The 13,812-nt window shown below is 40.2% G+C and overlaps 1 protein-coding gene across 3 annotated transcripts in view; it reads right to left on the bottom strand.

Moving 5' to 3' along the window:
* EVI5 (ecotropic viral integration site 5) overlaps positions 1–13,812 on the bottom strand; it is a 79,666-nt gene that overhangs the window by 60,890 nt on the left and 4,964 nt on the right. For all 3 annotated transcript variants that reach the window (XM_082052272.1, XM_082052273.1, XM_082052271.1), the window contains exons 2-3: positions 6,113–6,342; positions 1,933–2,122 (exon numbers count right to left, since the gene is read on the bottom strand). In XM_082052272.1, the coding sequence (XP_081908398.1) occupies positions 1,933–2,122; positions 6,113–6,261 (339 nt within the window). In that variant the 5' untranslated portion in view covers positions 6,262–6,342. The remainder of the gene's footprint in view (positions 1–1,932; positions 2,123–6,112; positions 6,343–13,812) is intronic.

Genomic DNA, 13,812 nt, shown 5'->3' with positions numbered 1-13,812 from the left:
CTTGCTTTCAAGTTTTGTTTCTGTTCAGCTTGAACTCTACTGCAGGAGTTTTTCAGCACTGACCGCAATTTTCTGATATCTCAAGATCTCCAGCCTTCTTCAGAACCACCCTAGTAATGCCACTCCAACAATTTGTCTCATCTACCACACAACTACAACACCCTGTGTTACTTCCTAAAAGACTTCCAAGACAACAACCCTAACACATCAGCTTTCCACAGCTCTTTCTAGCTATTCATTCATCAACCACACACTATCAGAGTGTAGCTCTGTCATCTAAAGCCTCAAGGGCTACTAATAATGAAGCATTAGCAAGTGGTTTTTGGCTTTAAGTGACCATGCACCTGCTCGATGAGGTAACGGGGTTAATCCCTGCAACATTCCTAAAGGAACAGCAGGAAAACCCAGCTACTAAGCAGCACTAAAAAGATGCTGTTCTACACCATATTATGCACACGGAGAAGTGGGACTTAAATCATCCTTCAGAACCCCTCCATAAACAGGAGGTGAGTTCTGAAGTGGATCAAGAGACATAAGGATGGAACACATCGCCTACGCAGGAAGGTATATGCACCTATGTCTAAAACTTAAAACACTTACCAGGTATCCAGTAACTTAAGACCAGCTTTTACAGCCAAGACAAAAAGATACCTATGCTGCTAAAGTCGTACCTACTGGTACAATCAGGAAATAGGTATGGATGCTCTGGTATTCCATCGGAAATGCAGAATGACACTGTTTAGGCTGACTTTCGACAAACAAAACAAAAACAAAAAAATATTGACAATTATTTAACCAGCAAACGAAAGCTCACTAGCAATATAACTAAATCTTTATTGAAAGTTAGTTAAAAACTGCCCAAGTTATACTTGGCAGATGTGGAAACAAGTGATGCTCATGACACTTCAAAACGTTCAAATTAATTATATCCAACCAGATCTACTTTTCCATTCTCTTGCAGGTTCACAGCCTTCATTTCGTGGCCTTTTGGGAACACCTTTCCAGAACCCATTTTCCCTACACAAGCAGGAAATCTTGAATTCATTTTCTTCCCTTGTTTCCTCTCTCAAGTCATGTTCTCTCTTCACAACTGCTGCACATAAAAGACACTTTAGCCCATTGTTCTGCCTTCCCACAACCTATTCATACACACACATTTCAAACTGCTCAAAAGACCTTGAAATTTGTATTCTGCACATAAAACTACAGAGTAGAGCCAATAAAGAACCAAAGCAGAACAGACTTGCCTACAAAAGAGAAATCCCACGCTGCTGTACTTGCTGCCTCTGAAACATGGTTATGTTCAAATGCCCCAGATGCTTTTAGTTGGAATTTAAAGTGTAATTGAATTCCACTTCTGTACATGCCCACAACTAACCCAGACTGGATGATGCACAGTGGTCAGAGTTTGTCCGATCCACCCAGAATTTAGAAACCATGTGTTCTTCTGCTTAAGGTCACCCCTGGGATCAACACACTTGGCATGCACAAAAAAACTACACTCAGAGCTGCACGCAGCAGAATTATCAGCTCTTCTCATAAAGATGCTTTAAAAAGACAGTTGTTCAGTGGGAAAATAATCATAGCACCCAGCTATCAGATGCCCTTATGTGCTTTTGGTAATTTCAATTTGGAAACATGAAACAAATCTTCCCTATACATCTCTTGTTAAGAGGTAGACGGAAAGCTTTAGTATTCAAGGCACATTAAATGTATCTAATTTTCAGTAAAAGACATTTGCTGGGCAAAATGTTACCAAAGTCTGGTAACAGTTACACACAGGAAGCAGGAAGTCTTAGGGACCCAATCGATTCAACTGGAAGCTTCTATTATACATTTCTGCAAAAATCAAGACCAAAAGGAAGATAAAACAGTATCACTTATACAAATACATCACTTATTACAAATATATCCTATAAAATAGTGTCCAACCTTAACTTGCTTCTCTTTCTTTTTCCGTACATCTTCCCATTCATTCACAATTCTCCCCCACAAGATCCATGAGTCTTCTTCAAGATGGCTGAGATTGCTAGAAGCTGATGAACTTGATACTAGAGAAGACCCACTATTTCTTCTTGACCCATTTACTGATCGCAAGGATTTACTATCTGTTTCCAAGAGTCTGCAAAGAAAGCACACAGAACCCAAATTCAAGTTCCTCTAATCACAGGACTACACTACTAATTGTTTGGTTAGAATTCAATTCTTCCAACATCTTTACAAAGAATGCACCCAAAGGTTCAGCAGAACAGTTTTCCAGCATCCATTTGTATTAAATTTGAAAAGAAAAACTGGTCAATGTTGCTGTTTCTTCTTGAGATCTCAGATTCTGCAGACAGAAGAACAACTCACATTGCTGCATTTTAAGAAAGGTTAAAATGTCACATTGTGCATCAACAACACTGAGATCTTAATACAACTATTTTGTGGTCTCATGAATTAATACATAAAAACACCACATTAGAGACAGTACAGAAGCATTGCAAGCATTGCAACCCTCTTTTACACATTCATCAATAGGAAATTCATAGCCTTACAGGTAAGACACACAAGTTTTGTTGTGAGGCTTTAAGTACCAGCAAAAAGACTTTGACTTTACTAGCAACAGTGCATCAGACTGACAAAGAGAACATAAGTAAAATATCCTCAATGATAGTGTCAAATGTCAAACCACTGCAAAAGACAGCAATTTTAAAGAAAATACTAAAAATAGCCTCCTAAAAGTCTACATGATTACACTTAAAAAAAAAAAAAAAACAAAAAAAAAAAACCACAGTGTAAATACAGGCAGAATAATTAAAATCTGGAGCAATTTCAAAACAACTGACATTTGCTAACAACTGTTCACAAATCAGCATGGTGTTTTATAAATGCATGGGAAAAATCTCAGACCTAAAGAATGAGGACCGGGCAACACAAGTGGTTAGTACAGCTAATGAATGTGTAATTAGAGACAGAGTGCAGACATGAGAGCTTCTGCAGTGATGAGGCAGTGAGGGATACATGGGGACATGCCAAGTGCTGGACAAGTTGCTGAAGAGACTCCCGTCAGCTGGTTTCTATGGCCATCGGCTTCACAAGGAGCTGAGGATTCTGGGCAAGAAGCTGTTTTGCTTGCCCACAACTAATATTGAGCCCCATAAGCAGGTGGAAATTTTTTAGACCACATGTTTGGTAAGGGCAAGAATTCAGACTAATTTGGAAAAGCGTTTTGCCATATCAATAGTTCAATTTGTGCTTTAACTACCAAGAATTCCGATGTCTGATTGAATAATTGCTCAATGCACCTGCACAAAAGCTACCCGCCTCCCCCCCACATTTCAGCAAGGTCAGGTTAGATTTTAGATTTTTAATAAATTACAACCTGAGCTATATTGTACCTGAAACTGTACAGGAATCTCAGCATAAGTACAAGTTTTAAGTGCTCTGCTACGACAGAGATATTTATACCAGCTTTCCGTGTTCCCAGCTGTCACCTGCTGGTGTTTACAGAAGTTAGGGAAAAATTAATTCATGAAGATAACAACTACAGTCTCTGCAGTGGTATTTCGTATTGAAAAGTGTTAAATAGTAACGCCTTCAAAAAATAAAAAACAAGAAGCAAGCATTTTCAAGACCAATGTTAATTTAGTCCATATTAATGGAATACAGAAAATCTTGTCTTGAGGGGGAAAAAAATTCCATTGTTAATGTTTAGAAACCTGGCCTATACTGATCCATAACAAAAATTTACAGTTTGGAACTCCTCCTCTCAATTCGACACAGTGCTTAATGATCAAATTCAAAGTAATCGCAGAGGAAGAGCAAGCACAGAATAGACATTATAAACCCAAGGTTCTAACTGGTCTCTTCCAGTTTCACAGCTCTCTATAAAAGTTATGCTAATTTCTGTAATTTGGCCTTACCTGGATAAACTCATTGTCCTTAGACTTGAAACTGAGAAGTTCTTCTTTCAGGAAGTAAAGAGTTCTGTGGTGTTTAGTCACTCTTTTCTTTCACCTAAAACTTTATAAATGATTTACTAATGCCAAACAGCTCCACCAGGACTCTGGACTGAGCTACCTCATTATTCTGAGGGGACTTTCAGTATATTTGGATCACAGAATAGGCTGGTACAATCTGAGTTATTTCCACTTCTAGCTGTTTAACTAATTCATATTCTTCTTATTGACAGAAAAGCCAGCAATGAAAACTAAACCTTTAAAAATACCCATCACCAGCAATTCTTTTAGCAAGAAGGAACAAGAATAGTCCCCTGTGTTCAGAATTCCTTGTCAACAAAGTGCCGCTATGCCAAAATGCAGATTCAAAGTGTTCTGAAGCCACAGTGCACCCAGCATACAAGCATCACACTTCTGTATTAAAGTGTGATATCTCATGAGAAAAGGTACACTTGATAGGATAGCCTCTAGTTCGAATTCACACACAAGCCTACTGTGGGATTGAATAACAGCTCTGGCTAAAATGAAATCAAACCAGACAAGATTTGCTAAGCTTATTTACTAAATGAAGAAAGCTGACTTGAAAAAGAAAGCCTAGCAAGCCCAAGCTCCCATTCTTCTTTCAAAACGCAAGCCAGTTTAACTGCAGGGCCTCATGAGATGAAGACATTACACTCCAACACAGGTAAGTGGTCCAAAGAACACGTATCACTGCTTTTCACATGAAAGTGAGCCACTGGGTCATGAACAGAGCGGAATGCCTCAGATTAAATGCAAATTAGCTGTCTTAAAAGCACTCCATTTAAGTATTTTTTTTTCTTCTTTTGATAAATTTCCATTTGCACAGCAAAAATTACATATAGCTCATCTTTGAAGGAGGGACAACCTCATAAACCACAAGGAGAGGATGAGGTGGATCTAGAAGCTGCCTTTCATTCTTGGTCAAGAATTAGACAGATACAAACTCCTTGTCAGTTGTATTGCTATTGGGCTGCAGAATAGGAACATGAGAAAAGACATGCCAGGTGACGCAGCGGCATCTGCCCCTCCTCCTCCCAGTTCTCTATTCCTCTACTGGAAGTTACTACCCTCCACACACTGAAACAGCAGAGTTAAAAAAAAAAAAAAAAGAAAAAAAAAAAAGAACACCACAACCCCACAACCCCCACGGCAGGGAGCACCTCAGCAGCCTCAGTGCAAAGTCCAGTGCACTGGCAGAAGCTGGAACAGAAGCCAGTTAGAGCTGAACTATCAAACTGTGCACTTCCCTGCAGCAGCAGGCACAGCAGCCTCCAGTGGGTATCAAAGCCCTGCAGTCACCCGCTAAGCCTAAAACCTATTTCAAGTTCTCTTTTGCAGTCAATCAGAAATGTACTTGTCAAATATAACCAAATTTTGCAAGAGGCCAGATGGCTTCAAAGTCCTGCCTCAAAAGAGCAAATAAGTATGGGTTCTGGAAATTCATCATTAAGAAATGATACAGTCCAATTTTGTTTCTTAGTGAGATTGCCACTTTGCAATCACTGTGCGCATCGAGAGCAATCAATCCAACTGGAAGTTGCATCCTGAACTGTAGGTGGTACAGATAAACATACACTCATGGAAACACTGCCAAGAAAAACAGTTGCTTACTATACCAAAAAATAAAAGCCAGATGAACAGAAAGGACTGATTAGGAATTTTTCATTAAATTAAGACACTATGCATCTGCTACCATAAGTGTAACAGCAGGAAGATGGCTGAACACTGTTTTATCTCCAAGCATACAGTGGAAAGCAAGAACTTCATAAAAATGAAAAAAACCAAACCAAAACAAAACAGAATTCAGAATCTAAGATATTGAAAAGCTAATAGCAATTGTAGTTTTGACCTCAGAAGGTGAGGAGTGTATATGAAAATCTCATCCCTGAGATACTCTGTTTTAAACTGGATATGAAAATCATTTGCTCTGGTATAATTTCTTACGATTAGAGGCAGCTGTAAACACACCTGTAAACCAGGAGAGAAAAACACCTTTTAGAGTTCCACAAAACCAGAACCTCTAAAAACATAGCACAACAACACAAGTTCTTAAACCCTGGGGCCTTGAAATGAACAGCCTCTATGCTGAACTCAACAAATCCATTTGAGTCTTATACTGTACTTTGAAGACCAAAAAGTTTTCCATTCACCTGTTCTGTTCCTCAAGTTTAGCAAGTAATTCTAAGTCATCTGGACTCAGCTGTGTTGGTGAGGATGGTGACAACGCAGGTGTAGACAGAGTGGTAGAGGAGGATGTAGTGTGTAGTGAGGCAGATGGACTTGCCACCTGACTGGCCATTTGACTGACGGTGTGCGACACAGTGTTCTTCACCCATGAGAGAGTAGAGCTCAGCTTGCCTGCAACCTTGTCTGTCGCCACCTGTGATTACAAAAAGAAGAGGATGCAACAGTTGTCTTTTTTAATACCTTTTTTCAGTAAACCTGCTGTACTGAACGAAGCAAAAAATACACAATATCCATGAAGTGACATTGAGATTATTTATTATTATTGAGATTATTTATTTTACCCAAAGCTGTCAGAAGCAACACAAACATCAACTCTAATACAATATTACAGAAGTAGTAACATGCAAGTACGTGGCTCATCCACAAAGCAAGACTTGGAGGTCAATATACTCACAAAATTAATTTCTGCAGAACAGAAATACCACAGGATCCAGGATTGGCTCAGACTTACCATTACAAAAGTAATTAGAAACAAAAGCTTATTTTAAAACATCTTGATATGCTAATAAGGGCACAGAAACTGTAGAAAAATAGATATAGAAACAGTCAACTACTTTACTGATGGACACTGGAGCAGTACAAGTACTTCATTGTAACTACTCCAGACCACCCACTGCTCACCTTCCTTAATCCCTACAGCAGCAGGACAGAGGAGCAGGGACACCACATTTCTCATCTGCACCAAAGCAAAAGATCCTTTGGTATCTGCCAGTGTGCACAAAACGGTCACAAAGAATTTGCATCCATGGATCTGCAACAGCTCCCGAATGTCTTGCACCAAGGCCTCATGCAGCCAGCTCTTCCCCTTCCTCACTTTCTCTTCAGGTCACCCTTACACCAAGTGTCCGTGACTCCTAATGCTGCCACCTGTGCCTGGACAAACCTGGGGTCTGAGAGGGGTCTTGGACAAAAGGTGAGAGCTGCTCCCAGAGCAGAAGGGAGCTCTGAGCAGACCGTCGGGGAAACCGCAGGCCCAGGAATGAGGAGGTTGTTAACTGGGGCTGATCATAATCTGCTGCTGCTTCTTGACCAGTGTCATGGGGTAATGCAGCCCAACAGGTTCCTTCATCACTGGAGAACAAACAGCAGCCCCTGGAGATATTTTCCAATGAAGCCTCACTAGAGCTCCCTTCAGCAACTGAAAATGTAAGAGGCTTTGACCTACAGTGACTCAGAGTTCAATTCTTCCCCAGCCCAACTTAGAGACAATCTAGATGCACCTTAAAGGAAGAGTTCACTGCCTTGCAAAACATTAAAACCCCTCAAAACCAAGCCTGAAGAGGAACTTCCTTGAAGTTCTGCTGCTGGCAACTATTTATTTTGACCTGCTGACTTCCTCAAAATATTGAATTGCTCAATAGTCGTCACAAACAATTCTGCAGTACAGCCTATACAGTGATTGCTAAGACAGTACAGACACCGAGCTACAGGGCAAAAAAAATCCCTTCAACATCCTCTAATAGTATCTAGTTGAAGTAGAATTTCAACAGGAAAAAGTAACTATCTCAGCACGCAGTGCATTTATCTGAAGCACAGTACATAGACTGAATGACTGGTTGCTAAGGCAGAGGCTTTTATTTAGATACAATGCTACAATTAACTTTGTTTGTGAATCAAATCCAGCAGTATTTTATTTTCATATCTTATCGAAAGGAGGACATGCTGAATGCCTTCAGAAAACAAGAGGAAGACTACAGGCCAAAACCAAACCAGTGGTACTCAATCTCTCCCCTTCCTCTCCACCAGCAACATAACACTTCAGAGCTCTCCTAGAGGACTGCAAAGAGGTTTCCAATTTCCTTTTGCTAGAAATCTTCAGATGCAGGCACACAAACCACAGGTGTGAATAGTGATGTCCCAACATAAGCATCAGAAAGGCTCCCATTGGTTCTTATATCACTGTTGGACAGGAAAGCTCATGTATATCAATGTTGGGAGAAAAAAACCCAAACCAACCAACCCACCCACACAAACAAAAAACCTAACACATGATCTTTTAAAGATATGATTAGAAAAGTCACTTCCAATACTAGCATTTGACACCATCTGTTATACAAGAAAGGAAGAAAAATTGGTGGAGGTTTCAAAACCTTAAGTTTAATACATGCATTAATATTTCACTCAGTCAATATCCTTTATTCTCTATTGCTATGAAAGGATAAATTATTGCTGTTTCGCTTGGTATAAAATAGCATTATGATAAAGGTAACTCATACATTTCTGTTAAGATTGATTATTTTCTCAAAGGCTTTAAAACTGCTTAAAATATGACAAGTAATATAACTATTCCGAAAATAAATGCTGGCAGAAACAGGGCAAATCTTAACAACAAAGCAGAAACGACTGCCATACGCAGCAGGTTTTAAGAGTCACCCATTCTAATAATCTTATAAATAAATATTAGAAAAGCAGTAATTTTGAGTAATAGCCTATGTGACAGAAATAAGAAGAGGAAGTATACAATCGGTGTTCATCCCTTCACAAAGTAAAGTAACTAGGAAGACTTAAGGCAAAAAAGTCAATCCCAGCTGAGTCTGGCTTATACATTATGGGGCTCTTACTCCACATTAAAATAGCTGAAGCAGGAGTGGGGGGTGACAGAAATCAAGAATCTTACTAACATTTATTCATCAACACATCACTAGGCAGTAAAAAATTAATGCAAAGTTTGTAGGAACCAATTACATGAAGAGTACTAAGAAAATGTATGGTCAAGAAAAACATGCAAGACAGCAGTTAAATCAGAACAATGTGCCTAACACCACCAGTTTCTAAAAGCAGCTTAGAGTTTCATGAGAACATATTCAGAAAATAAGTATCCAAAAAATATTCCCAGTCAACTATCTGAAAGCATTAACACTTACAGCAAGCAAAATGCATAGCTGCAAAAAGCAAGTGTTTGAAGATCAAAAGGCTCACAGTGAAGCTGGTATCAAAAGCACACAAATAATTCATGTGGGGAAAAACAGCTACAGCAGTCACCCAGGGCCAAGCTAAATTGAGAAAAAAATTCTGCTCTGACAGCTAACTAGTCAAGCCACCATCCCTTTTGCCAGGGTTCCCTAAAAATCTAAAGCCAGCTCTCTTAAATTGTCAGCATCAGTGGAGACTCCTGGCCCCGCACATGAAGGCATTTAGCCATCACATTCGTTATCCCTTTCCCCAAATAGGATAGAGTAACAGGATTTTCATATTTCATCATTTCACTCATGTTAATTTCAAAATTTATACTCAGTGACAGAAGATTTCATAGAATTATTCTTTGACAAGTGACTTAAAGCCTCCCAGAAAACAGGTCACTGGAACTAGAAAATAGGAAAACCTTTCTAGGAGCCACGCACCACTATTTCTGTCAACACACGCCATGCTCCTACACTGCCCTTCCAACTCTTTACCCTTCTCTTAATAACAAATGAAAATCCCTGCTACATGTCAAACTTTTCAACTCTACATACACGGTTCCACCTAACAGGGTGGTTGTACTTACCCATCACCACAGACCAACTCCACTTCCCAGCTTTCTGCTGACAATCCCTGCAACAAGAAATGTGTGTCCCACTGCTAAGAATACATACACATAGTACAGAAGTGAATCCTACGGACTCCCACTACTATGACAATACACACAAGTAGTACAGAAATTAATCCTACGGACTCCCAAGAGATACGTACCTCTTTCCTCTGACAGCACAAAGAGCTAAAGGTTTCACTGTAGCCCATTCAGAGAAACTGGGGTTCCCTAATTAAAAAAAATGACAGAGCTATCGAATTGTTGAAATTAGTCCTTCTGCCTTCAGCTACACACAAGAGAATAAATCCAGTATGAATGATGGCAGATACTTCCACTGGGTATCACCAAGTCCAGGAAACATAGGAAGATCTGTGTGAGCATTTGGTTTAACAGCTCCCTGCCTTAGAGATGTGACTTTGCTTACTGCTGCATTCTGGAAAGATTCAAGTCAGTCAGTATCATTAAACCTTTAATCTTTTTGCAGTTTTGGACAGAGCCTCCTCAAGGCTTTCCTAAACACATGTTTCTTTTAAGAACTGGTTATCCTTTAACCAGTGATATTTCTGCAGGCCTGCAGCAATGTCTCCCTCTTGGCTAGAATGATGCTCTGCACTTCAGTTACGAAGTGTCCTTCCCTTTGCTGCTCATTACTGTGGAAAACAGATCACAGCCATGTGCTCAGCTGTTTGTTGCAGTAACAAGGACAGCCAGATACACCACAGTGCCCATCCCAAAATCGTAGCTAGGCCACAGCCATAACTCTAACTACAGACCAGACAGCTTTTGCCTTTGCCACCATCCTCAGTGGGTGCACAGGCGGGTGCCGGCCCCTCCCTGCCCCCTGCAGCGCTCACACACGCACAGCTGCTCTACCTGCCGCAGCGGCACGGCCGGCACAGCTGCGCAGGCAGCTCCTGCACGGGCTCTGCTCCCCAGCCCCACCACTGACCGGCCGACAACACCCAGCTCCGGCTGCAAGCCCCGCTTAGCAGTAGTCTGCTCAGCTCACCACTGCCAGTCTCTCAACTATGCAAAGAGAACTCGTTTCCCTTTTATTCCCAGCATTTTTCAGACACTGAAATTCAAGTTATTATACATTTGAAGAGTATAAAAGGTAACCTACATTGCCTGGGAAGCCAGCCAAGTCATCGAGAGCACCATCAGTATGATCAAGCCATTATTAATTATTATTAATGTGTGACCAAAACCAGAGCAAACCCATTTTAAAAACGTGCTTTTTCCCCAGAGGGGTCTCACTCAAGAATTTGCCAATTAATGAGACTTCAAACACAAACGCTGCGCCTGGCCCGCTCCCAGGGCAAGCACCACCTCCCACCACAGATGGCCAGGCCTGCAGACAAGCAGGCAGGGGTTCAGCTGCCCCCCTGCGTGTGGGGCCCAGGGAACCCAGCAGGCACCATTCACTCCAAAGCAGGCACATCCATTCAGGCTCCAAGCCACATTTACAGCTACACTGCTCCAGGTTTGCCAAAAAAACAAGAACACCTGAAGAGCTCATTTGCATCCACCTGCCTAAGACCATGTGGATATGTCCTAAATACATGTGTGAATTTTGAGTTTGAAAATATTGGTCTTTAAAAAGATGAGCGGGACAAGACCTAACTACTAAAGACATCCTGCTCTGCTGCAGTTTCCAGTGAGCAAAACAGAACTACTGGCAATTCTCACCCATCTAGTCAGTCATCAGGCAAGGCACAGATCTGTCTGCTATGTACTTTAAGCTACTACAGAGATAATAAATGTTTATACTGATACTATACATACTATGTGCAGTTTATATATGTCAATTAAAATGTCTAAAATTCACTATCTCAGCTTTACGTTTAGTACCTTTAACTAGTTGCTCATTACAGAGCTTTATTACCAAGAGGAAGTACAACACTGGGTTTAGATTTTTGTGCAACTCAAAGGAACACTGCAGCAGAGCAGCATATGGAATATTTTAAGGCAGGCTAGCTGAAGGTAGACCACAGCATCCCACATTACATACAATTATATAAATCCCTTTCCCTGAGAATCCCAAGGTATCGTGCAGCATCATGTTACTACCACATATTTTTGCATTTTCCAGAAGACAATATTTGCTTTTTTAAAAAAAGTCTACTTAGATTTATTTTTAAAAGATATTTCACTGTACACATTGAATTAGCTCAATACCTACATTCTGCATTTCCCTGAGGAAAATCTGTATTAAAATTACACGTATCTTGATTACCCAAAACACTGTCTCAACTGTTCCTATCACATGACAAAGTAAAAATAACCACAATTCCTACACGAACACTACAGTATATATTATATGCTCTCTATTCTTTCCTCTCTTCCTGAAAAGGGAAAGAAATGGGAACTTCCAGAATACAGGAAGCAATCCCTCATGCTATTCTACATGTAAAAGAAGTCTGACATAATTGGGGCTGAAATTGTGTATGTGGTTTTTGAGCCAGTTAAATAGCATTCCGTGGACCCAGTCTCCTGCTTGCTTCGAAGTTAAAAGCATTCTAATATCTGAAGAATAAATTACACTGACTCAGCCAGTGACACATGCCGGAGAGGCAGCTGGTGAATCAGCCTGTTACCATGCTTCCTGACAAGCTAAAACCCTCATTTAGGGCTCAAATATGGTTTCAATATAAGCTTCATCTCTATCTTTTTCACTGCTAATTCATATAACTGATCTCTGCTGAAGTCTGAGGAAAAACTCCTGATTACTCTTATATTCCTGATTTTTCTTGTAATATCATCTAACAATAGTCAGGAATGTCACAGCTAAGCATTCGCCAGCTTCCATTTCACTTGATATTCACAAGCTCTCCAAGTCTTTCTGATACAAAGAAGAAAGCAAGCTAACATTTTACACTGTATAAATCTTAAGCTATCAGAAATCTTTCTGCAGTAACATTTAGTAAATACACGTTCTTTAAAAGCTGCCTTCAGACTCTAACTTGCTGGGGTTTTGATGGTCCCAAAACACCTGAAAGAAGAATCTTGAAGCTGCAAGTTCCCATACAGAACACACCAATCTAACACATGAGGTGTTGTACGGAGGTACTTCATTAGAAACGCTGTGGTGATCACCAAAGGTTAGAACCATTGTTCAAATTTGTATGAATAACATTTCAATCACTGACCAAACTGCACTGAATTCTATTTAGTTCCGACGACAATTCCAGGTTTTTAATCACCCCTGAAGTCCAGTGTGGTTTGCGTTGTCCTACTATGCTACTGAGAAGACAAACCACAGTGCTTCTGCAGACACCATCTCCTGTCCACCTAACGATGGTCCTCGATCAAACAAGTTTCAAACCTGACATGGGAATGTAACAACCTTCAGGAAAACACAGAGGTCTTCTTTCCAGGGGAAAGGAATTAGATATGGTGCTTTTGTACAAAAGGTGGCTGAGAGCTCCTCAGAGCTGCAAGAGAAAATACTGCAGGACTCTGGTAAAAACCTTTAACAGCGAAGTTCCTTTGTTTCTTTGTTCTCTGAGGCCTCAGCTTGGAAAACATCTTTGTGTTTGAGGTTCAGCATGCCAGGCTACACACACGTACACTTGAAGGACCATCCCCTCAGCTAACAGAGGGAAGAATCAGAATTATCAGCTAAAATAAAAAACTCCTGCAAAGTCACTTTGGTTTAGCACTAGATTGGAAGACTTATTTTTTCTTTTCAGTAAAATGCAACTCAGCCATTTCACTGGAGTTGGAGTATCATTAGACATTTGCAAAGAAGTAAAACACACTGGAGGACACATATGTTTATCATTAAAGCTCCTTTCTACAAATTTTACTTTCCTACTCCTTCCCCGAGGCCTGGCTTCCTTAATGCTGCTTTTAGCCAACTTCCTCCTGGAAAGGAGCCAGGACCAGCATCTAAACTGCATTAGGGCAAAAAGAAACAAGTAGTATATAAATGCAGTTAAATTTACTAAAAGCCTTAGGTCCCTGTTTGGAAGCAAGAAACAACTAAATCCTATATTTAAATGTTCACTGAGCCTTAATTAAAATAAATGTTTTTAACACAACTCTTCATTTTAAAAGTATACAAAATTTACAGGGATTTAAATTGGTAAG

Source organism: Streptopelia decaocto (assembly GCF_964273445.1).
Source record: "Streptopelia decaocto genome assembly, chromosome: 5".
NCBI lineage: Eukaryota > Metazoa > Chordata > Aves > Columbiformes > Columbidae > Streptopelia > Streptopelia decaocto.
This window is presented reverse-complemented; position numbering and strand designations above follow the sequence as displayed.